This window comes from Somniosus microcephalus, chromosome 3, assembly GCF_052327205.1.
Source record: "Somniosus microcephalus isolate GS21.2 chromosome 3, FLI_Smic_1.0, whole genome shotgun sequence".
NCBI lineage: Eukaryota > Metazoa > Chordata > Chondrichthyes > Squaliformes > Somniosidae > Somniosus > Somniosus microcephalus.
The window spans coordinates 367,910,171-367,936,647 of NC_140989.1; the positions used below are offsets into that span (position 1 = coordinate 367,910,171).

Genomic DNA, 26,477 nt, shown 5'->3' on the forward strand with positions numbered 1-26,477 from the left:
GTGACTATTTTATATTGATTTCCTTTAGTTTTGCTCTTCCCCACAAGTGGAAACACTCTCTCTGTGTCTATCAAAACCTTTCATAATTTTAAAGACCTCCATCAGGAGAAAAGCAACCTAGCCTGTTCATCTTTTCCCCGATAGGTATACCCTCGCATTTCTGGTAGCATTCTTGTAAATCTTTTTTGCATTCTCTCCAGTCTCACTATATCCTTTTTATAATATGGCAACCAGAACTGTACATAGTAACCAAGGTTCGATACACATTTAGAAACATAGAAGATAGGAGGAGTAGGCCATTCGGCCCCTCGAGCCTGCTCCGCCATTCAATGAGATCATGGCTGATCATCCAAATTCAGTACCCTGTCCCGGCTTTCTCCCCATATCCCTTGACCCCTTTAGCCTTAAGAAATATATCCAACTCCTTCTTGAATATATTTAATGAATTGGCCTCAACTGCCTTCTGTGGTAGAGAATTCCACAGGTTCACCACTCTCTGGGTGAAGAAATTCCTCCTCATCTCAGTCCTAAATGGCTTACCCCTTATCCTTAGACTGTGACCCCTGGTTCTGGACTCCCCTGCCATCAGGAACATCCTTCCTGCATCTAGTCTGTCTAGTCCTGTTAGAATTTTATAAGTTTCAATGAGATCCCCTCTCATTCTTCTAAACTCCAGCGAGTATAAGCCCAATTGACCCAATCTCTCCTCAAACGTCATTCCTGCCATCCCAGGTATCAGTCTGGTGAATCTTCGCTGCACTCCCTCCATGGCAAGAACATCCTTCTCTACTTTTCAATTCTACCCTTCTAGAAATGAACCCCAGTGCTTGGTTTGCTTTTTTCATGGCCTTATTAACCTGCGTCGCTACTTATAGTGATTTGTATTTGCACTTCAAGATCACTTTGCTCTTCTACTCCATTTAGATTCTGATTTTCCAAGTAATATGTGACCTCCCTATTCTTCCTACCAAAATGAAATCTCATGTTTATCTGTGCCGAAATTAATTTGCCAATTATATCCCCATTCTGCAAGTTTATTAATGTCTTGAAATTTGTTGCAGTCCTCCTCAGTATTGACTATTAACCCAAAATTTGGTGTCATTCGCAAATTATGAAATTGTGTTTTTGATTCCAAAGTCTAAATCGTTAATGTAAATTGTGAACAACAGTGGTCCCAGCACCGATCCTTGTGGAACACCACTACCCACCTTCTGCCACTGTGAATAGCTACCGTTCACTCCCACTCTCTGCTTTCTGTCCTGAAGCCAGCCAGCAATCCATTCTGCTACTTGTCCCCTGACCTTATTCATTAGTCTATTATGTGGTACCTTATCAAAGGCCTTTTGAAAATCTAGATAAATTACGTCTACTACATTACCCTTGTCTGCTCTCTCTGCTACCTCTGCAACGAATTCAGTGAGGTTGGTCAAGCAAGACTTTCCCTTTTGAAATCCATGCTGACTATTCATTATTAGATTTTTGGAGAGAGAGAGAGAGCGCACGCGCATGAGAGAGCGTGCGCAAGAGGACAATAACATTTCTGGTATTCTAACCATAATGGAGATGGTTTTAATTATATGCGAGGGTTTTTACTCTGGTCTGGTATCAGAAATGGAAAACAATTTCAATGGCAAGTGCCCTTTAAGTCCCTTGATGGATGATGCCATTCACACAGTAATTGGCAATTTAGAACATAAGAACATAAGAAATAGGAGCAGGAGTAGGCCAATTGGCCCCTCGAGCCTGCTCCGCCATTCAATAAGATCATGGCTGATCTGATCCTAACCGTCAATCCACTATGACAGGACTATCTCCTGAATCTAACAGCATTAGACACACGAAAACAGGAGCAGGATCAGGCTACACGGCCCCTGGGCCCGCTCCGCTACCCACAGGGCCATGACCTATCCGAACCTAGACTCATGTCCAAATTCCTGCCCGCTCCCCGTAACCCTTAATTCCCTTTTCTACTAGGAAACTGTCTATTTCTGTTTTAAATTTATGTAATGATGTAGCTTCGACAGCTTTTTGGGGCAGCATATTCCATGGACCTACCACCCTCTGAGTGAAGTAGTTCCTCCTCATCTCAGTTTTGAAAGAGCAGCCCCTTATTCTAAGACTATGCCCCCTAGTTCTAGTTTCACCCATCATCGGGAACATCCTCCCTGCATCCACCCGATCCAACCCCTTCATAATCTTATATGTTTCAATAAGATCGCCTCTCATTCTTCTGAACTCCAATGAGTAGAGTCCCAATCTACTCAACCTCTCCTCATATGTCCATCCCCTCATCCCCGGGATTAATCCAGTGAACCTTCTTTGTACTGACTCGAGAGCAAGTATGTCCTTTCTTAAGTATGGACACCAAAACTGTATGCAATATTCCAGGTGCGGTCTTACCAATACCTTGTACAACTGAAGCAATACCTCCCTATTTTTATATTCTATCCCCCTAGCAATGAAAGCCAACATTCCATTGGCCTTCTTAATCACTTGCTGCACCTGCATACTAACCTTTTGAGTTTCGTGCACCAGGACCCCCAGATCCCTTTGTGCTTCAGTACTTTCAAGTTTCTTGCCATTAAGATAATAACTTGCTCTACGATTTTTCCTGCCAAAGTGCATAACCTCACACTTTCCAGTATTGTATTCCATCTGCCAAATCTCTGCCCACTTACTTAGCCTGTCTATGTCCCCTTGCAGGTTTTTTATGTCCTCCTCACTCACTACTTTCCCTCCCATCTTAGTATCATCTGCAAACTTTGATGTGTTACACTCGGTCCCCTCCTCCAAATCGTTAATATAGATTGTAAAGAGTTGGGGACCCAGCACTGACCCCTGCGGAACACCACTGGTTACTGATTGCCAGTCTGAATATGAACCATTTATCCCAACTCTCTGCCTTCTGTTAGATAGCCAATCCTCTATCCATGCCAGAATATTACCCCCAATCCCGTGATTTTTTATCTTAAGCAATAATCTTTTGTGTGGCACCTTGTCAAATGCCTTTTGGAAGTCTAAATACACTACGTCCACTGGTTCACCTTTATCCACCCTATATGTTACTTCCTCAAAGAACTCCAGCAAATTTGTCAAACATGACTTCCCCTTCATAAAACCATGCTGACTTTGTCTTATTAAATTATGATTATCCAAATGTCCTGTTACTGTCTCCTTAATAATGGACTCCAAAATTTTACCTACCACAGATGTTAGGCTAACCGGTCTATAGTTTCCAGCCTTCTGTCTACTGCCCTTTTTAAATAAGGGTGTTACATTAGCAGTTTTCCAGTCTGCCGGGACCTTTGCTGAGTCCAGGGAGTTTTGGAAGATCATTACCAATGCATCCACAATCCCTACCGCCACTTCCCTCAAAACCCTGGGATGTAAGCCATCAGGTCCAGGTGATTTATCCGCCTTGAGTCCCATTATTTTACCGAGTACCACTTCCTTAGTGATTTTGATCATGTTTAGCTCCTCCCCCCCCCCCCCCCATAGCCCCCTGTTTGTCCAGTGTTGGGATATTCTTAGTGTCCTCTACTGTAAAGACTGATACAAAATATTCATTCAGTGTTTTTGCCATCTCCATATTTCCCACCATTAATTTCCCGGTCTCATCCTCTAAGGGACCAACATTTACTTTAGCCACCCTTTTTCTTTTTATATAACTATAAAAACTCTTACTACCTGTCTTTATATTTTTTGCTAATTTACTTTCATAATCTATCTTCCCTTTCTTAATCAATCTTTTTGTTATTTTTTGCTGTCTTTTAAAGTTTTCCCAATCCTCTATCCTCCCACTAGATTTGGCTACCTTATATGCCCTTGTTTTTAGTCGAATACTATCCTTAATTTCTTTACTTAGCCACGGATGGCTGTCTTTTCTTTTACACCCTTTTTTTCCTCAGTGGAGTATACTTTTTTTGGAATTTGTAAAATAACTCCTTAAATGTACACCACTGATCATGTATCGTCTTATCCTTTAACCTATTTTCCCAATCCACTTTACTCAATTCCGCTCTCATACCTTCATAGTCTCCTTTATTCAAGCTTAGCACGCTTGTTTGAGATACAGCCTCCTCACCCTCTAACTGAATATGGAATTCAACCATGTTATGGTCACTCATTCCAAGGGGATCCTTTACTAGGACATTTTTAATTAATCCTGTCTCATTACACAGGACCAGATCTAAGGTTGCTTGCCCCCCGGTTGGTTCAGTTACATACTGCTCAAGAAACCCATCCCTAATACACTCAATGAACTCATCCTCAAGGCAGCCCTGCCCAATTTGATTCGTCCAATTTATATGATAGTTAAAATCCCCCATAATTATAGATGTTCCCTTATTACAAGCCTCAACTATTTCCTGATTGATACTCCGTCCAACCGAGTTGCGACTGTTCGGAGGTCTATATACTACACCCACTAGTGTTTTTTTCCCCTTATTATTCCTTATCTCCACCCAAACTGTTTCATTATCCTGATCCTTTGACCCAATATCATTTCTCTGTATTACAGTGATTCCTTCCTTTATTAACATAGCCACCCCACCTCCCCTTCCTTCCTGCCTGTCCTTCCTGATTGTTAAATAACCTGGTATGTTTAATTCCCAGGCATTGTCACCCTGCAGCCATGTTTCTGTAATGGCCACAAGATCATACCCATATGTAGCTATTTGTGCCTTTAACTCGTCTATTTTGTTACGAATGCTACGTGCATTCAGATAGAGAACTTTCAAATATGTTTTGTGACACTTAGTTCCTGCTATTGCCCTTTTTATTATCTGCTCCCTCCCACCAATACTATTAGTAAACTGGGAAATACTGTACTGTTTATACTGCAAATTTTTGTATCTGTGGTAACATCAGTACTTTGCATAGTTACACATTAAATACCTTAATACTGTTTCTGGTGGAGGCTTATCAAAATATCGTGATAATTTAACAGCAATGAGATCTTCTGGAGAACATCCTTCACTTTGATAGACAAGTTCTGGTAAGATAAGAAATAGGAGCAGGAGCAGGCCAAACGCCCTCTCGAGCCTGCTCCGCTATTCAATAAGAACATAGAATAGTACAACGCAGAAGGAGGCCATTCGGCCTATCGAGTCTGTGCCGGCCCTTTCGAAGAGCAATCCAGTTAGTCCCACTCCCCCGCTCTTTCCCTAGATCCCTGCAATTTGTTCTCCTTCAAGTATTTATCCAATTCCCTTTTGAAGGCTACTATTGAATCTGGATCCACCGCCCTATCAGGCAGCGCATTCCAAATCCTAACCACTCGTTGAGTAAATTTTTTTTCCCCTCATGTTGCCTTTGGTTCTCTTGCCAATCGCCTTAAATCTGTGCCCTTCAGCCATTGGAAACAGTTTCTCTGTATTTACTCTATCTAAACCCTTCATGATTTAAAACACCACTGTCAAATCTCCTCTTAGCCTTCTCTGCTCTAAGGAGAACGACCCCAGCTTCTCCAGTCTATCCATGTAACTCTAATCCCTCATATTTGGAACCATTCTAGTAAATCTCTTCTGTACCCTCTCCAAAGAACATAAGAAATAGGAGCAGGAGTCGGCCATACGGCCCCTCGAGCCTGCTCCACCATTCACAATTCAAATCGCTTTATTGGCATGATAAGTTACATCTTATGTTGCCAAAGCATCAAAATACATTTATGGTTTAGCACATAAACGCAGTTCTATTCAGTGTATAAACAGGTATATCCCTGAGTGTATAAATATACATTCGCATTGTTTATATATATTCTTTTCTTAGTTTACTGGTTGTCCCTCTGTTCATGGCAAGCTGTAACATAGTGTGCCGCCAGTGTTATACAGCTTCTCTCCTCTCCCAGTAGGAATGGGAGTTTTTGGTTGTCATTCAGATTTCTGAAATCAGGGCATATTTGTGAGAATTTTTGGTAGAAATTCTCCCTGATGCCCTGATATTTTCCACAAGCTGTGAGGAAGTGCATCTCTGTCTCCACCACTCCCTGACTGCAGTGAGAGCATATCCTGTCCTCTCTTGGCAGCCTGGTCTGCCTGTGTCTGCCTTTTTCGATCGCTAGGCTATGTTCGCTAAGTCTGTACCTTGTCAAGGTTCTTCTCAGTTTGTTATCCTTTACCATGGTCAGGTAATCAGCTATGTTGTATTGTCTGTTTAGGGCCAAGTAGCAATTGAGTTTGCTTTGGGTTTTTGTTGTTTCTGCCCAATATGTCAGATATTTTTCCTTTTGCTTAGCGACGATTGTGTTGGGTCGAATTCTTTGTGTTACCCTGTCACTGTCCTGGGGCTGGTTATTGTTAGTATTGTTAGTAGTTACTTCACTGAGTCCCAGGACTAGTTGACTGAGGGTATTCTTCTTTATGGTCAGCTCTTGGCATTTCAGGGCGTCGTAGTGATAGCATTGGGGATTGCTCATTTGTAGGTGATTCCAAAATTTGGTGGCTCTTTTTTGGATAGTGATTATTAATGGATATTGGCCTAGTTCCGCCCTGCATGCATTGTTTACTGTTTTCCTTTGAGTCCGGAGGATACTTTTACAGAATTCTGCATGTAGGATCTCAATTGGGTGTTTGTCCCATTTTGCAAATTCTTGTTGAGTTAGCGGTCCCCATACCTCACTGCCATAGAGTGCAATTGGTTCAATTACTGATTTGAAAATTTTGAGCCAAATGCTAATTGGGATTTCTATTTGGATTGATTTTTTGATGGCATAGAAAGCCCTTCTTGCTTTCTCTTTCAGTTCATTCACAGCCAGTTTGAAGTTTCCCGTAGAGCTGATTTTTAAGCCCAAGTATGTGTAGTTAGTGGTTTGTTCAATTTTGGTTGTTCCTACTGTGAAATTTATTTTGGGTCCCTGATGTTTGGATCTTTGCTGGAACACAAGGACTTTGTTTTTTTGGGGATTTATTGTCAGGGCCCCAAGTCTGGCAGTACGACTCCAGCAGGTCCAGGTTTTGCTGTAGCCCCTCTTTAGTAGGTGACAGCAGAACATCATGGCTGATCATCAACCTCAACTCCACTTTCCCGCCCGATCTCCATATCCCTTGATTCCCTTAGTGCCCAAAAATCATCGATCTCAGCCTTGAATATACTCAACGATTGAGCCTCCACAGCCCTCTGGGGCAGAGAATTCCAAAGATTCACAACTAAAGGGTTTTGATAGAATAGGTAGGGACAAACTGTTCTCCACTGGCAGGAAGGTCAGTAACCAGAGGACTCTGATTTAAGATACAGCGAGTTGTTGTGATCTGGAATGCGCTGCCTGAAAGGGCGGTGGAAGCGGATTCAATAGTAACTTTCAAAAGGGAATTGGAGAAATACTACAAAAGGAAACGTTTACAGGGCTCTGGGGAAAGGGCAGGGGGAGTGGGACTAATTGGGGAGCTCTTTCAAAGAGCCGGCATAGGTACGATGGGCCGAATGGTGGTCTCCTGTGCTGTGAGATTCTATGATGATAATGGTGAAAATTGCCACACTTTGGAGAAGCCAGCAGTATTGGACACATACCAGTTGGCCTTGCCTCCATTAGTGATCCACATCTTCTGACCGTTAATAATGTACTCGTCGCCTTTCTTCTCTGCTCTGGTCTTGAGGCCAGCCACATCGGAGCCAGCGCCTGGCTCGGTCACGCAATACGCCTGAGCGGGCAGAAGAGTTCAGTTAGAGGGAGCTGGGCGCCGTTTCTTTGTTGCAGCGAAGGATTTCGTAAAGCCACAACATCCAGCTATACTTACACACATCAGCGGAGCCTCGGTCATGCGTCCCAAGTACTTCTTCTGCTGCGCCTCGTTGCCCGCCAGGATGACCGGCATTTCCTTGACAGGAAAGAGGCTAACAGTTAAAGGCGGCAGTGCGCCACAGTGTCAAAGAGACGGAATCGTTTTCTGAAGCAGCTAAAGTTATCAGAAGGGAAAAAAGCCAATCTATTCGAAAAACATCTTGATACTGTATACCAAAAGAATCATTTCATTTCCAATCATATGTGTAACCAGAGGACACAGATAGAAAATAATTGGCAAAAGATCAAGGAGGGCGGGTGGGGGGGATAAGAAAGAGATGAGGAGGATTTTTTTTTACCAGCTGTGATCTGGAACGCGCTGCCTGAAAGTGCGGTGGAAACAGATTCAATAGTAACTTTCAAAAGGGAATTGGAGAAATACTTGAAAAGGAAAAAAAATTGCAGGGCTGTGGGGAAAGAGCAGAGAGTAGGACTAATTGGAGAGCTCTTTCAAAGAGCCAACACAGGCACGATGGGCCGAATGGCCTCCTACTGTGCTGTATTACATCGAACGTACAGCACAGAAACAGGCCATTTGGCCCAACTGGTCCGTGCCGGTGTTCATGCTCCACACCAGCCTCCTCCCACCCCTCTTCATCTCGCCCTATCAGCATATCCTTCTACTCCTTTCTCCCTCATGTGTTTATCCAGCTGCCCATCTACGCTATTGGCCTCAACCACTCCCTGTGGTAGCGAGTAACACATTCTCACCACTCTGGGTAAAGAAGTTTCTCCTGAATTCCCTATTGGATTTATTCGTGACTATCCTATATTTATGGGCCCTAGTTCTGGTCTATGATGATAATCCTCTGTATAGCTCAGCTGGTGAAAGCCGAGCTATACAGGCAGACGGGCCAAGCCCCGATCTCCAGTCTGGGCTGATGTGAATCAGGTGGAGAGATGCAACAATTGCTCTTAGCTTCCGAATTTTGGAGAGAAAAAAGAATTTAAAAAAGAGACAAGGTTCCTTGTTCCCGATGGCTATCCAGTGGCTCCCGCTGGAACAAGCACGGGTGTGGGCATCTGGCTCATCCTTGATGTTTCCCTGCAGCCTCCCGACATTCACTGCCAAGGCTCACATCTTTCAAACCCGCGGCCGCCACCACCTAGGCAGCAGGCGCATGGGACCACCACTAAGTTCCCCTCCAAGTCACACAATCCCAACTTGGAAATATATCGGCCGTTCCTTCATCGTCACTGGGTCAAAATCCTGGAACTCCCTCCCTAACAGCACTGTGGGAGCACCTTCACCACACGGACTGCAGTGGTTCAAGGCGGCAGCGGCTCACCACCACCTTCTCGAGGGGCAATTAGGGATGGGCAATCAATGCCAGCCTTGGTCGTGACGCCCACATCCCGAGAATGAATTTTTAAAAACACACAAAGATCTGTCACTTGACAAGGTACTGGAAGGTGGCCTGTAGTTGCGATACCCTGCTAGGGAATCAATGCTTTCAGGAGAGGAGAGAAATCTAGATGATCAAGGCGGGAGGGGCTTTTTAAAAAAAAAGGCTGCATACAGTGACACCACAAGTCCCGACCAGAATGGAGATGACTGGGCAACTCCCCCGTCAATAACGCCTGGTGACCACTGAAAGTGACAGCGACTGATTTTACACACATCATTTGTAATTTGTAACTATCCCCCACTCACTGCACTTGGCTGGAGAAATCACCCAGCTGTATTCGGGAGACTGTTTTCTGTAGTTTTGGTCATGAGTTTGGAGACTCTGTTTGCTGTAATTCATCAGTAAATAGACTCTGTTTACTGTAATTCATCAGTAAATAGACTCTGTTTGCTGTAATTCATCAGTAAATAGACTCTGTTTACTGTAATTCATCAGTAAATAGACTCTGTTTGCTGTAATTCATCAGTAAATAGACTCTGTTTACTGTAATTCATCAGTAGACAGTTTACTGTAATTCATCAGTAAATAGACTCTGTTTACTGTAATTCATCAGTAAATAGACTGTTTACTGTAATTCATCAGTAGACTGTTTACTGTAATTCATCAGTAAATAGACTGTTTACTGTAATTCATCAGTAAATAGACTGTTTACTGTAATTCATCAGTAAATAGACAGTTTACTGTAATTCATCAGTAAATAGACTCTGTTTACTGTAATTCATCAGTAAATAGACTATTTACTGTAATTCATCAGTAAATAGACTGTTTACTGTAATTCATCAGGAAATAGACAGTTTACTGTAATTCATCAGTAAATAGACTCTGTTTACTGTAATTCATCAGTAAATAGACTCTGTTTACTGTAATTCATCAGTAAATAGACTATTTACTGTAATTCATCAGTAGACTGTTTACTGTAATTCATCAGTAAATAGACAGTTTACTGTAATTCATCAGTAAATAGACAGTTTACTGTAATTCATCAGTAGACAGTTTACTGTAATTCATCAGTAAATAGACTGTTTGCTGTAATTAATCAGTAGACAGTTTACTGTAATTCATCAGTAAATAGACTGTTTACTGTAATTCATCAGTAAATAGACTGTTTACTGTAAGTCATCAGTAAATAGACTCTGTTTACTGTAATTCATCAGTAAATAGACTCTGTTTACTGTAATTCATCAGTAAATAGACTCTGTTTACTGTAATTCATCAGTAAATAGACTGTTTACTGTAATTCATCAGTAAATAGACTCTTTACTGCAATTCATCAGTAAATAGACTCTGCTGTAATTCATCAGTAAATAGACTCTGTTTGCTGTAATTCATCAGTAAATAGACTCTGTTTGCTGTAATTCATCAGTAAATAGACTGTTTACTGTAATTCATCAGTAAATAGACTCTGTTTGCTGTAATTCATCAGTAAATAGACTCTGCTGTAATTCATCAGTAAATAGACTCTGCTGTAATTCATCAGTAAATAGACTCTGTTTGCTGTAATTCAGCAGTAAATAGACTGTTTACTGTAATTCATCAGTAAATAGACTCTGTTTACTGTAATTCATCAGTAAATAGACTGTTTACTGTAATTCATCAGTAAATAGACTCTGTTTACTGTAATTCATCAGTAAATAGACTCTGTTTACTGTAATTCATCAGTAAATAGACTGTTTACTGTAATTCATCAGTAAATAGACTCTGTTTGCTGTAATTCATCAGTAAATTAAAACCACAAGTCCTGTCTTGCCTACATCTCATTGGCTGACACAGTGATGTCACTATTCACGCTGCTAAGAAAAACCAAAAACAGTGAATAAACAAATTATGCAAGCCTACCCCCAATGAGTTGGCCTCTATCGCAGTCTGAATGCCGGTACAACCATATGCAATTTCCTCAGTTATGAGGCAGGAATCAAAAATACTGAGTCCCATTCCACCTATTATTTAAAAGAAAGTACATTGATTGCAAAAATAAAAGTAGAGAAAGCAGAAACTATTGAGGCAATTGGAAACAACAACCGAGTGGTGGAAGCAGAGTCAACAGTAACTTTCAAAAAGGGAATTGGATAAATACTTGATGGGGAGAAAATGTGCAGGGCTACGGGGAAAGAGCAGGGGGGAGTGAGACTAAATGGAGAGCTCTTTCAAAGAGCCAGCATAGGCACGAGGGGCTGAATGGCCTCTTTCTGTGCTGTATCATTCTACGATTCTCGAACATAAGAAAAGGCAAGGGCAATAAACGGCCAATCAAAGCTCATTCATCTACAAGGTTAACTATACAATTGAAGCTCATTCGTCTAGTACCCAAACTCTCCCAAGTGTGTTCAACACCTGTGCGACAAATTGCTCACTCCTTGTAGAAGGAGCTTTCTTCTTCACACGATGTAAATTTACTTTTTCAACAGTTTACAGTTATGACCTCTGCTCCCGCTGCACTATTTTATTTTCGAGTGGTATTCTGAACTTACTTTTACCTAAGCTATTTAGCATTGCATATGGTTCCGAGGTTCCCCATTCACTGCCTTGTCTCAATAATGCAGAGGCTGAGGCAGTTACACAGCAATAACCTGCTCACCGATGCCCAGCTTGGCTTACAGGAATTCCACAGGTTCACCACCCTCTGAGTGGGTGGTTTGTTGCCTCCCTGGTGCCAGGGTCAAGGATATCAGAGCGGCTGCAGGGCATTCTGGAGGGGGAGGGTGAACAGCCAGAGGTCGTGGTCCACATTGGTACCAATGACATAGGTAAAAAGAGGGATGAGGTCCTGCAGCAAGAATTTAGGGAGCTAGGTGAAGGATTAAAGAGCAGGACCTCAAAGGTTGTAATCTCTGGATTACTCCCGGTGCCACGTGCTAGTGAGTATAGGAATAGGAAGATAGAACAGATGAATGCGTGGCTAAAGGGATGGTGCAGGGGGGAGGGCTTTAGTTTCCTGGATCACTGGGTCTGCTTCTGGGAAAGGTGGGACTTGTACAAGTCGGACGGTTTACACCTGAACCAGAGGGGAACCAATATCCTTGCGGGGAGGTTTGCTAGCACTGCTGGGGGGGGTTTAAACTAACTTGGCAGGGGGATGGGGTACAGAGTGGAGCTATAGTAGGGGGTGATTTACAGCCAAATACAGAGGAAAAAACAAGTCAGCTGGGAAGGCAGAGCAAATATGTGAAGGCAAAAGGGAATATGGCAAGGCTGGAAGGCATTTATTTTAATGCAAGGAGTCTTGCAAATAAGGTGGATGAACTGAAGTTGTTGTTGAGCACATGGGAGTACGATATTGTTGCTATCACGGAGACATGGTTGAGGGAGGGTCAGGACTGGCAGCTCAATATTCCGGGGTATAGAATCTTCAGGCGAGACAGAGGGGGGTGTAAAAGGGGAGGGGGTGTTGCAATATTAATTAAGGAGTCAATTACTGCTGTAAGGAGGGATGATATATTAGCGGGTTCCTCTAATGAGGCCTTATGGGTAGAACATAAAAACAAAAAGGGGGCAAGCACCTTGCTGGGAGTGTACTATAGGCCCCCAAACAGTCAGGGGGAGATAGAAGAACAGATATGTAGGCAAATCTCAGAGAAGTGTGAAAATAATAGGGTAATAATAGTGGGGGATTTCAACTTCCCCAATATAAATTGGGATAGTCAGAGTGTGAAAGGCTTAGAGGGTGCAGAATTCTTAAAGTGCATCCAGGAGAGCTTTTTGAGCCAACATGTAGAAAGTCCTACAAGAGAGGGGGCGGTACTGGACCTAATTCTGGGGAATGTAGCCGGGCAAGCGGTGGAAGTATCAGTAGGAGAGCATTTTGGCGACAGTGACCATAATTCGGTGAGATTTAAGGTGGTCATGGAAAAAGACAAAGACGGCCCGGAAATAAGGGTTCTAAATTGGGGGAAGGCCGATTTTAATATGATAAGGCAGGATCTGGCCAAAGTGGACTGGGAGCAGCTACTTATAGGAAAATCCACATCAAAACAGTGGGAGACTTTCGGAAGGGAAATAGAGAGAGTACAACGCCAACATGTTCCTGTAAAGGTCAAGGGTGGGACCAACAAGCAAAGGGAACCTTGGGTGACAAGGGATATACAAAAATGCATTAGAAATAAAAGGGGGGCTTTTGGCAGTTACAAAAGACTAAAGACGGAAGAAGCCCTAGAGGAGTATAAAAAGTGCAGGGGCATACTTAAAAAAGAAATTAGGAGGGCGAGGAGGGGCCATGAAATAACACTGGCGAGCAAAATAAAGGAAAATCCTAAGATGTTTTATAAGTATATTAAGGGCAAGAGGATAACCAGGGAAAGGGTAGGGCCCATTAGGGACCAAAGTGGCAATCTGTGTGTAGAGCCAGATGATGTAGGCGGGGTTTTAAATGAATTTTTTGCATCTGTGTTCACTATGGAGAAAGACGATGCGGACATAGAAATCGGGCAAGGGGACTGTGACATACTTGAACGTATTAGCATCGAGAGGGAGGAGGTGCTAGCGGTTTTAGCAGGCCAAAAAGTGGATAAATCCCCAGGCCCGGACTAGATGTATCCCAGGCTGCTGTGGGAGGCAAAGGAGGAGATTGCAGGGGCTCTGACACAAATTTTCAGAACCTCTCTGGCCACAGGGGATGTACCAGAGGACCGGAGAACAGCTAATGTAGTACCATTATACAAGAAGGGTAGCAGGGATAAACCAGGGAATTACAGGCCAGTGAGCCTAACATCTGTGGTAGGGAAATTATTGGAAAAAATTCTGAGGGACAAAATTAGTCTCCACTTGGAGAGGCAAAGATTAATCGGGGATAGTCAGCATGGCTTTGTCAAGGGTAAATCATGTCTGACAAATCTGATTGAATTTTTCGAGGGGGTGACTAGGGGGGTGGATGAGGGAAATGCTGTGGATGTGGTTTACATGGACTTCAGTAAAGCTTTTGACAAAGTCCCGCATAGGAGACTGGTCAAGAAGGTAAGAGCCCATGGGATCCAGGGTGCCTTGGCGCGTTGGATCCTAAACTGGCTGAGTGGCAGGAGGCAGAGGGTGATGGTCGAAGGTTGCTTTTGTGACTGGAAGCCTGTGTCCAGTGGGGTACCTCAGGGATCGGTGCTGGGTCCCTTGTTGTTTGTGATCTACATAAATGATTTGGATGAGAATGTAAAAGGTATGATCAGTAAGTTCGCAGATGACACGAAAATTGGTGGGGTGGTAAATTGCGAGGAGGAAAATTGCGAGGAGGAAAGCCTCAGGCTACAGGACGATAAACGGGTTGGTCAGATGGGCGGAAAAGTGGCAAATGGAATTTAACCCTGAAAAGTGCGAGGTGATGCATTTTGGACGGACAAATAAGGTAAGGGAATACACAATGAGTGGTAGGACCCTAGGAAGTACAGAGGGTCAGAGGGACCTTGGTGTACATGTACATAGATCCCTGAAGGCAGCGGAACAGGTAGATAAGGTGGTTAAAAAGGCATATGGGATACTTGCCTTCATTAGCCGAGGCATAGAATATAAGAGCAGGGAGGTTATGATGGAGCTGTACAAAACGCTGGTGAGGCCACAGCTGGAGTAGTGTATGCAGTTCTGGTCACCTCACTATAGGAAGGATGTGATTGCTTTGGAGAGGGTGCAGAGAAGATTCACCAGGATGTTACCTGGGATGGAGCGCCTCAGCTATGAAGAAAGACTAAACAGGCTGGGGTTGTTTTCCTTGGAGCAAAGAAGGCTGAGGGGGGACCTGATTGAGGTGTACAAAATGATGAGGGGCATAGATAGGGTAGACAAAGAGGAACTTTTCCTCTTAGTAGGGGGGTCAATAACAAGGGGGCATAGATTCAGGGTAAGGGGCAGGAGATTTAGAGGGGATTTGAGGAGGAACTTTTTCACCCAGAGGGTGGTTGGAATGTGGAACTCAATGCCTAAAAGGGTGGTAGAGGCAGGAACCCTCACAACATTCAAGAAGCATTTGGATGAGCACTTGAAATGCCATTGCATACAAGGCTATGGACCAAATGCTGGAAAATGGGATTAGACTGGACAGGGATGGATGGGCGGCGCAGACACGATGGGCCGAAGGGCCTCTTTCTGTGCTGTAAAACTCTAGGACTCTATGAGTGAAGAAATTTCTCCTCATCTCAGTCCTAAATGTCCTACCCCGTATCCTGAGACTGTGACCCCTCGTTCTAGACCCCCCAGCCAGGGGAAACATCCTCCCTGCATCCAGTCTGTCTAGCCCTGTCAGAATTTTATACTTTTCAATGAGATCCCCTCTCATTCTTCTAAACTCCAGTGAATACAGGCCTAGTCGACCCAATCTCTCCTCATACGACAGTCCTGCCATCCCAGGAATCAGTCTGGTGAACCTTCGCTGCACTCCCTCTATGGCAAGTATATCCTTTCTTAAGTAAGGAGACCAAAACTGCACACAGTACTCCAGGTGTGGTCTCACCAAGGCCCTGTATAACTGTAGTAAGACATCCTTGCTCCTGTACTCAAATCCTCTTGCAATGAAGGCCAACATACCATTTGCCTTCCTAACTGCTTGCTGCACCTGCATGTTTGCTTTCAGTGACTGGTGTACAAGGACACCCAGGTCCCTTTGTACATCGGCATTTCCCAATCTAGCACCATTTAAATAATACTCTACCATTCTGTTTTTCCTACCGAAGTGGATAACTTCATATTTATCCACGTTATACTGCATCTGCCATGTATTTGCCCACTCACTCAACTTGTCTAAATCGCCTTGAAGCCTCTTTGCATCTTCCTCACAACTCACAATCCCACCTAGTTTCGTGTCGTCAGCAAACTTGGAAATATTACATTTGGTTCCCTCATCCAAATCATTGATATATATTGGGAATTCTCTACCACAGAAGGCTGGGGAGGCCAAGTCACTGAATATATTTAGGAAGGAGATAGATTTCTAGACAAAAAAGGCATCAAGGGGTATGGGGAGAGAGCGGGAATATGGTATTGAGATAGAGGATCAGCCATGATCATATTGAACGGCGGAGCAGGCTCGAAGGGCCGAATAGCTGACTCCTGCTCCTATTTTTCTATGTGCTGAAACATAGGAACAGGAGGAGGCCATTCAGCCCCTCAAACCTGTTCTGCCATTCAATGGGATCACGGCTGATCTGCATCTTAACTCCTAGGTTCCATGACCCTTAATGCCCTTGACTAAGGAAAATCTATCAATCCCCGTTTTGACATTTTCGATTGACCCCCCAACCTCAACAGCTCTCTGAGGGAGAGAGTTCCAGATTCCCACCACCCTGTGTGTGAAGAAGTGTTTCTTGACATCACCCCTGAACGGCCTGGCTCTAATTTTAAGGTTCTGCCCCCTTGTTCTGGACTCACCCAACCCACCAGAGGAAATAGTTTCTCTCTATCCACCCGATCAAATCCTTCATTCATCAAACACCTCGATCAGATCAACCCTTAATCTTCTTTACTTGAGGGAGTACACGCCTGGCTTTTGCACCCTGCCCTCATAATTTAACCCTTTCAGTGGAGCCGAATGGCTTCCTTATGTGCCATGAAGTTCTAATGATTCTAACTGCCTTTGTCTAACATCCAGTTTTCTCACCTTTAGGTTTCATAAGAAAAAAGCACTATTCACAGATCACCATCACACGAGGGGTTCGATAGGGTAGACGTGGAGAAGATGTTTCCACTTGTGGGGAGACCAAAACTAGGGCCATGAATATAAGAGTGACTAATAAATCCAATCAGGAATTCACTTGTGTGACAGTTACTTGTACTTACAGCACAGAAACAGGCCATTTGGCCCAACTGGTCCATGCCACTGTTTATACTCCACACGGGCGTTGGTGAGACCACACCTGGAGTACTGCGTACAGTTTTGGTCTCCTTATTTAAGGAGGGATATACTTGCATTGGAGGCAGTTCAGAGAAGGTTCACGAGGTTGATTCCTGAGATGAAGGGGTTGTCTTATGAGGAAAGGTTGAGCAGGTTGGGCCTATACTCATTGGAGTTTAGAAGAATGAGAGGGGATCTTATTGAAACATAAGATTCTGAAGGGGCTGGACAGGGTAGATGCTGAGAGGTTGTTTCCCCTCGTGGGGGAATCTAGAACTAGGGGGTACAGTTTCAGAATAAGGGGTCACCTATTTAAAATGGAGATGAGGAGGAATTTCTTCTCTGAGGGTCATGAATCTTTGGAATTCTGTACCCCAGAGAACTGCGGAGGCGGAGACAGTGAATATATTTAAGGTGGAGATGGACAGATTTTTGAACGATAAGGGAGTCGAGGGTTATGGGGAGCGGGCAGGGAAGTGGAGTTGAGGCCAAGACCAGATCAGCCATGATCTTATTGAATGGCGGAGCAGGCTCGAGGGGCCGAATGGCCGACTCCTGCTCTTACATCTTATGTTCTTATGAGCCTCCTCCCACCCTACTCCATCTCATCCTATCACCATATCCTTCTATTCCTTTCTCCCCCATGTGTTTATCCAGCTTCCCCTTAAGTGTATCTATACTATTCGCCTCAGCCACTCCCTGTGGGAGCGAGTTCCACATTCTCACCACTCTCTGGGTAAAGAAGTTTCTCCTGAATTCCCTATCGGATTTATTGGTAACTGTCTTATATTTATGACCCCCATAGTTTCGTTCTCCCCCCACAAGTGAAAACATCTTCTCCAGAACTACCCTATCAAACCCCTTTCATAATCGTGAAGACCACCATCAGGTCACCCCTCGGCCTTCTCTTATCTAGAGTAAGAGCCCCAGCCTGTTTAACCCTTCCTGATGGGTATAACCTCTCAGTTCTGGTCTGATCCTTGTGAATCTTTTTTTTGCACCTTATCCACTGCCACTATGTCCTTTTTATAATATGGAGACCAGCTTACGCGACTCTTGACTTACCTGTTCATTCTCCTCCCCCTTCGTTTTGGTTGGTTTTATAAAGAGGCCCATTCATCTCTCACTTTGCACCTCGTAAGCTGCACTACCTCCTGCGCAGCCTGCCTCCCCCAATGCACGGCTCACTCAAATTTTTACGCATGCATGGTACCTACAATGTGAAAACCGGTCAGCGACCTGCGCAGGACCTTGCAGATGACTGCAGGGCCACGCGTGCGCACATGCAGCTTAGCAGTAAAATTGCGGTTAACCCATCGCGTCCTTTACGGAAAATGAAGGCACTGCTGTGCTTTCCTAGCCGTTTCCCTTGTTTAACATTTTCAAGTTCCTCTTCTGTTCTCTGCTTACCGCAACTCTCGGGAATGTGCGTGTTCATCAGGCCCAGCTCCCATGCTCTCTTAATAAGCGGAACGGGATACTGAAGGGAAAGAAAGGCATCATTAGCAAAGCGAGTGTCGTACTGCAGACATCCCCCCTCCCACCAACAAAGCATTTCTCCTTAACATGAATAATGCAATACCCACTGAGAACTATCCACGCTTTCTAGTGTCTAGTTATGGAATCGTTCTGACAATTATATAAGCCGTTGTGTTCCACTCCTATTCCCTGGTGAGATAATCGAACACCTTCATGCGCTCGATGTACATCAACTTGAGCGCTCTATTCCACTCGTCAGGTCAAATCTTCACACCGTTCAGTAATAATCTCGTCTTTGTAAAACCATACTGGGTCCATTAATCTCTTTTCTAACAGGCTGGGGCTCGTTGCTCAAGAAATGAGGAGGCTGAGGGGTGACCTGATCGAGGTCTTTAAAATTCTAAAAGGGTTCGATAGGGTCGACGCAGAGAGACTGTTTCCACTAGTGGGGGAGACCAGAACTGGAGGCCATCAATAGTCACTAATAAATCCAACAGGGAATTCAGGGGAAACTTCTTCACCCAGAGTGTGGTGAGAATTTGGGGGGGAGGGAGGGAGGGGGAGGGAGGGAGGGGGGGGAGGGAGGGGGGGAGTGGGGAGGGGGAGGGGGAAGGAAGGGGGGTGGGGCGGGGGAGCAGGGGCAGGCGGGGGAGCAGGGGATGGGGGTGGGGAGAGCGCGGGGAGCAGGGGTTGGCTCGGTGTGACGAGGTCGTACTCTGTGTTGCGGGTGATGAAATGAGATCACTAACCTCGCCGCTCTTGTCGTATTCAGCAGCTGCTGGCACCACTTCCTCCTGAGCAAATTTCCTCGCTGTAGCCTGGAACTCTCTCTGCTCATCCGTGAGTTCTGTAACATTTTTTTTTGGGTTGTGGGGTGGGGGGGGGGGGGGGGGCGGAGAAAACAAACTAGTGATGAGTCTGTTCACTCTTAAATACTAAAGTCAAAAGCAGTCTCTTTCATCAACAACATTTATATAGCGCCTTTAACATAGTAAAGCGATTATCAAACAGAATTTGACACCGAGCCATTTAAGGAGATATTAGGGCAGGTGACCGAAAGTAGGTTTTAAGGAGCGTCTTAAAGGAGGAGAGCAAGTTAGAGAGGCGGAGAGGTTTAGGGAGGGAATTCCAGAGCTTAGGGCCCAGGCAGCTGAAGGCAAGGCCGCCAATGGTGGGGCGATTAAAATTGGGGATGCGCAAGAGGCCAGAATTGGAGGAGCGCAGAGATCTCGGGAGGGCTGTCGGACTGGAGGAGGTTAGAGAGATAGGGAGGGGTGAGGCCATAGAAGTGTTTGAAAATAAGGATGAGAATTTTTTTAATCGTATCGTTGCCGGACCGGGAGCCAGTGTAGGTCAGCGAGCACAGGGGCGATGGGTGAACGGGACTTAGCGCGAGTTAAGATACGGGCAGCCGAGTTTTGGATGAAGTCAAGGTTAGGGAGGGTGGAACGTGAGAGGCCGGCCAGGAGAGCTTTGGAATAGTCAAGCCTAGGGGTTTGGAACGATTTTAATAAAGGCAAGATTCGCATGATCCTGTCTCTCAGCAAACCTTCATGGTCATTCAAATGTGAATCACCGAGGTGTGGACTCATGTTACAAAGTCAAAAGAAAGAAGTAACAAATAGCCAAGGTGCTGACTGGTTATGTACAAAGACAATTAAGATAGGAACAGAAATGTTTCTATAAATTAAAGGCATTTAATACTCAATTAAACAGAGCTGAGTACAAGGAACAACTAAAGAAAATGAAACAACAACAGAAAATGCTGGAAAAACTCAGCAGGCCAGGCAACATCCGTGGAGGGAGAAATAGAGTCAACGTTTCGGGTCGAAACCCTTCGTCAGGACTGAGAGAAAAGGCAGGAAATGAAACAAAAGGCCAGTTTGGGTGCTGGGAAATGGGGGAGGGGGATGAAAGAAGAGACATTAAGAGATATTCAAGGCGAGACGAGATGGTAATAGGACAGGTAAAGAAACAGACAATGGCTCTAGATGAAGTGTGAAATGCGCTGGCAGAGTGAGAGACAGTTGCCCTGTGGGAGAGAGAAAAACAAGGAAAAGTCACAAATCAAAAGTGTGGATAAAAAATATAAAAATATAATAGGGGCCGAGGTTATGATCTGAAGTTGCTGAACTCGATATCGAGTCCGGAAGGCTGTAAAGTGCCTAATCGGAAGATGAGGTGCTGTTCCTCAAGAAAACGAAGGCTGCTACTAGATCAGCAAAAAGGCTAATGGAGAACAGGATCGTAGACAACTGTGGAAGCAATGGGAAAAGCTTTTTCAGTTCTGTGAAGAGTCAGAGAACTGTCAAAGACTGTACTGGGCCATTGAAGGGTGTTCAAGGACAGGTTACAAAGGACTCACTGGGTATGGCAGAAATATTAAATGAGAACTTTGCATCGGTCTTCACCCTTGAAGATGATGCTCGACTATTTGAAATTAATATTACTAGTTTTATTAACATTAACGTAGATGAACATATTGTTTTAGAAAGAATTAAGAGCTTGAAAATAGATAGAGCAACTGGGGCGGATGATGTCCACTCAAGGGTCATCAGGGAGATGTGACATGTTCTGTGCGAGCCTCTAGCCTGTATTTTTAATAGCTCACTGCACTCTGGAATGGTTCCTATAGAATGTAGTCCCCATCTTTAAAAAAGGTGACAAGACAGACCCGGGTAACTTTCGGCCTATTAGTTTATCAGTAATAGGTAAGATACTTGAGGGAATCATTCAGTATGCAATATAGGATAGCTTGGATAGAGAGGGACACCCAACATGGCTTCATAAAAAGGTCATGCCTTACAAATCTAATTGTTTTTTGAAGAAGTTACAAAGTTGGTGGATGAGGGAGGTCCAGTGGACATTGTCTACTTAGACTTCCAAAAAGCTTTTGATAAGGTACCGCACAGAGGCTTCTCTATAAGATTGGAGTCTCTGGTATTAGTGGTAATATACTGAGCTGGATTGAGAATTGGCTGGCAGGATGTAGGCAAAAAGTAGTTCTAGATGGACTTGGATCTGTCTGGAGACCGGTCACCAGTGGTGTCCTACAGGGATCGGTGTTGGGACCGTTGCTCTTTAGTATTTTTATTAATGATCTGGATGTCGGTGTTGGGGGCACAATCTGCAAATTTGCAGATGATACCAAGATCTGTGAGTGTGTTAGGACAGTAGACGACGCTCGTCTGCTTCAGGCAGATCTTAAGGTGTTGGGAGATTGGGCTCATGACTGGCAAATGATGTATAACTTATCTAAGTGCAGTGTTATACAACAGAAAATGCTGGAAATACTCAGCAGGCCAGGCAGCATCCGTGGAGAGAGAAACAGAGTTAACGTTTCAGGTCTGGGACCCTTCATCAGGACAGGTGGGCAGGGCAAATGCAGCGACGCCCAAATTCCATGAACGAATACAAAAAAAATGCTCAACATTCATACACCCTGCAGGAAAAAGCATTAAAGAAAGTGGAGATAGAAAGAGATTTGGTCATTCTAGTGCATACATCCTTAAAGGTACATGAGCAAAGCCGTGAAGCGATAGCTAGAGCAAATAGGCTGTTGGGTGCATCTGAGGACAACTGAGTATAAGACGAGGCACACTGTTTTGTCCTTGTACAAGACCTTAGTCAGGCCGCACTTGGAAAATTGTGTCCAGTTTTGGTCTCCTCACGTGGTGGGTGATATTGAGACATTGGAGAGGATGTAGAGGAGGACCACTAGACTAATTCCCCGCTTAAAGCATCTTAGTTATCAAGATAGGCTAAAAGAGTTGGGACTCTACACTTTAGAGAGGCGTAGACCTAGAGGTGATCTGACTGAGGTTCATAAGATAATGAAGGGAATAGATTGTGTTCCAGTTGACAGCTTGTTCCAATTAAATAGGTTAGGGAGGACCAGGGGTCACACATTTAAGTTGTAGAAGGCCAGATTCTTCAAGTTTTAATTCTTTTCTCAAATTGGTTTCCGATCTCCTGGATTTCTCTGGACATCTAGACTACGTTTCTGCTTTGAACCACACTGGATTCACCACTACGCTTCTGCACAAACTACACTGTAAGACTTACCTGCTGTGTCTCTAACTCTGCTGCTAAAATATACTTTTTTTAAAATAACTTTTAAATTGCGACTGTGTCTCTGCTGAACTGGTTCTACTGGTTTTTCAGTTTTGTTGGCTTCTGGCTAGCAGCTGCTGCTTCACTTAAAAATATAACAAATAGGAGCAGGAGTCGGCCATTCGGCCCCTCGAGCCTGCCCCGCCATTCAATAAGATCATGGCTGATCTGATCTTGGCCTCAAAACGCCACTTTCCCACCCGCTCCCCATAACCCGCGACTCCCCTGCAGCTCAAATATCTGTCTATCGCCACCTTAAATATATTCAATGACTCCGCCTCCACAGCTCTCCGGGGTAGAGAATTCCAAAGATTCACGACCCTCTGAGAGAAGAAATTCCTCCTCATCTCCGTTTTAATTGGGCGACCCCTTATCCTGAAACTGTGCCCCCTCGTTCTAGATTCCCCGAGGGGAAACATCCTCCCTTCATCTACCCTGTTAAGCCCCCTCAGAATCTTATACGTTTCAATAAGATCACCTCTCATTCTTCTAAACTCCAATTAGTATAGGCCCAACCTGCTCAACCTTTCTTCATAAGACAACCCCTTCATCTCAGGAATTAACCTCGTGAACCTTCACTGAACTGCCTCCAATGCAAGTATATCCCTCCTTAATAAGGAGACCAAAACTGTACGCAGTACTCCAGGTGTGGACTCACCGACACCCTGTACAGTTGTAGCAGGATGTCCCTACTTTTATACTCCATTCCCCTTGCAATAAAGGCCAACATTCCATTTGCCTTCCTAATTACTTGCTGTACCTGCATGCTAACTTTGTGTTTCATGTACGAGGACCCCCAGATCCCTCTGCACCGCAGCATTATGTAGTCTCCCTCCATTTAAATAATAATTAGCTTTTTTATTTTTCCGGAAAATGACCCATTTATCCCAACTCTGTTTTCTGTTAGTTAGCCAATCCGCTATCCATGCTAATATATTACCCCCAACTCTGAGAGCTCTTACCTTGTGCAGTAACCTTTTATGTGGCACCTTATCGAATGCCATTTGGAAATCCAAATACATCTACTGGTTCCCCTTTATCCACCCTGCTCGTTACATCCTCAAAGAACTCTAGCAAATTTGTCAAACACGATTTCCCTTTCATAAAACCATGTTGACTGCTTAATTGTATTATAATTTTCTAAATGTCCTGCTATTACTTTCTTAATACTTGTGCACTAACAATGACAATAAAATTGATTATTATTATTATAAATAACCGGAAATCTCTGTTAACCGGCAAAATTCAGGAGTAGGTTCAGGAAAGTTTTACTTCATATTAGTGGCCATTCCTGGATCTGTGGCCGTGTAACCGGGGCTCCTGCACCTGTTGCTATGCAACAGGGATGCCTGGATCTTGTGGCCGGGGTTCGTGCACCTGTTGCCATGCAACAGGGACGCCTGGATCTGTGGCCGCGTACGGGGCTCTCATACCTTTTACTATACCTCTCTGTAATCCGGACTTTTTGATAAACCGGCACCGGATAAAAAAAAAGTTTCCTGTAATGGATTCCAGCATTTTCCCAATGACAGATGTTTGGCTAAATGGCCTATAGTTTCCTGCTTTTTGCCTCCCTCCTTTCTTTACGGTTTACCAATCCGCCGGGACCTCCCCAGAATCCAGGGAATTTTGGTAGATTACAACCAACGCATCCACTATCTCTGCAGCCACTTCTTTTAAGACCCTAGGATGTAGGCCATCAGATCCAGGGGACTTGTCAGCCTTTAGTCTCATTAGTTTGCCTAGTACTTTTTCCACTTGCTGTCTGGTGACTCGTTCTACTGGTTTTTCAGCTTTGCTGGTTGCTGGCTTGTGGTTTTACATTTTCTTTGCCGCTTTGATCTACGGCGGCGAGTTGCTAGGATAGAGAAAAACGTTTTCCTCTGGTGGGTGAGTCCAGAACAAGAAAGACTTGCTCCTTTCACGGACGTCCCAAAGTGCTTCACAGCCAATGAAGTACTTTTTAAAGTGTAGTCACTGTTGTAATGTAGGAAACGCGGCAGCCAATTTGTGCACAGCAAGCTCCCACAAAAAGCAATGTGATAATGACCGGATAATCTCTTTTTTCCCCCAGTGATACTGTTTGAGGGATAAATATTAGCTTGGACACCGGTGAGAACAAGGGGGCAGAACCTTAAAATTAGAGCCAGGCCGTTCAGGGGTGATGTCAGGAAGCACTTCTTCACACAAAGGGTAGTGGAAATCTGGAACACTACCCCCCCCCCCCCAAAAAATTGTTGAGGCTGGGGGTCAATTGAAAATTTCAAAACTGAGATTGATAAGATTTTTATTAGGCAAGGGGATTAAGGGACATGAAGCCAAAGTGAATAAATGGATCAGATACAGTTCAGCCATGATCTCATTGAATGGCAGAACAGAGTGTTTCCACTTGTGGGGAAGAGCATAACTAGAGGCCATCAATATAAGATAGTCACCAAGAAATCCAGAAGAAACTTCTTTACCCAGAGAGTGGTGAGAATGTGGAACTCGCTACCACAGGGAGTGGTTGAAGCGAATACTATAGATACATTTAAGGGGAGGCTGGACAAGTATATGAGGGAGAAGGGAATAGAGGGTTACGCTGATAGATTTAGATGAGGAAAGACGGGAGGAGGCTCGAGTGGCACATAAACACCGGCATGGACTGGTTGGGCTGAATGGCCTGTTTCTGTGCTGTATATCCGATGTAATCCTATATAATCCTATGTTGACACGAGGGGCTGAATGGCCTCCTCCTGTTCCCGTGAAAACTAATATAAGATCTGGTTGCCTAATAATGAAAGAATGAAAACGTCCAAAACGAATGACACTTTTTCAGGTGGCAATTTTGATCCTCACGTCTATTATGTTTACGCTGCAGTGCACAGATGGATCCTTGCAAGCCAACGTTTGAAACAGAATCACTCATCAAATTGATGGAAGTTCAAAAAGTAATGTGTAAGGTACACTGGAACAGGAGGAGGCCATTCAGCCCCTCGAGCCTGCTCCGCCATTCAATGAGATCATGGTTGATCTGTACACTGGAGCAGGAGCAGGCCATTCAGCCCCTCGAGCCTGCTCCGCCATTCAATGAGATCATGGTTGATCTGTACACTGGAACAGGAGTAGGCCATTCAGCCCCTCGAGCCTGCTCCGCCATTCAATGAGATCATGGTTGATCTGTACACTGGAGCAGGAGTAGGCCATTCAGCCCCTCGAGCCTGCTCCGCCATTCAATGAGATCATGGTTGATCTGTACACTGGAGCAGGAGTAGGCCATTCAGCCCCTCGAGCCTGCTCCACCATTGAATGAGATCATGGTTGATCTGTACACTGGAGCAGGAGTAGGCCATTCAGCCCCTCGAGCCTGCTCCGCCATTCAATGAGATCGGGGCTGATCTGTACACTGGAACAGGAGTAGGCCATTCAGCCCCTCGAGCCTGCTCCGCCATTCAATGAGATTGGGGTTGATCTGTACACTGGAGCAGGAGTAGGCCATTCAGCCCCTCGAGCCTGCTCCGCCATTCAATGAGATCGGGGTTGATCTGTACACTGGAGCAGGAGTAGGCCCATTCAGCCCCTCGAGCCTGCTCCGCCATTCAATGAGATCATGGTTGATCTGTACACTGGAGCAGGAGGAGGCCATTCAGCCCCTCGAGCCTGCTCCGCCATTCAATGAGATCGGGGTTGATCTGTACACTGGAACAGGAGGAGGCCATTCAGCCCCTCGAGCCTGCTCCGCCATTCAATGAGATCGGGGTTGATCTGTACCCCAACCCCATTTTTCTGCATTTGCTCCATTAATACCTTAATCCCTTTACCCAACAAAAATCTACCAATCTCAGTCTTGAAAGCTCCAATTCACCCCCAGCCTCCAGAGCCGTTTGGGGGAGAGAGAGAACCAGATTTCTACTGCCGT

General features: G+C 44.6%; 2 protein-coding genes across 3 annotated transcripts in view; both read right to left on the reverse strand.

Moving 5' to 3' along the window:
- The window catches only part of rabggtb (Rab geranylgeranyltransferase subunit beta), a 231,591-nt gene that overhangs the window by 122,355 nt on the left and 82,759 nt on the right, over nucleotides 1-26,477 (reverse strand). The gene's annotated exons all lie outside the window — the stretch shown is intronic.
- acadm (acyl-CoA dehydrogenase medium chain) overlaps nucleotides 1-26,477 on the reverse strand; it is a 72,004-nt gene that overhangs the window by 36,342 nt on the left and 9,185 nt on the right. For both annotated transcript variants that reach the window (XM_085983553.1, XM_085983552.1), the window contains exons 3-7: nucleotides 19,216-19,313; nucleotides 18,398-18,467; nucleotides 11,023-11,123; nucleotides 7,734-7,814; nucleotides 7,507-7,637 (exon numbers count right to left, since the gene is read on the reverse strand). In XM_085983553.1, coding sequence (XP_085839679.1) covers nucleotides 7,507-7,637; nucleotides 7,734-7,814; nucleotides 11,023-11,123; nucleotides 18,398-18,467; nucleotides 19,216-19,313 — 481 coding nt within the window. The remainder of the gene's footprint in view (nucleotides 1-7,506; nucleotides 7,638-7,733; nucleotides 7,815-11,022; nucleotides 11,124-18,397; nucleotides 18,468-19,215; nucleotides 19,314-26,477) is intronic.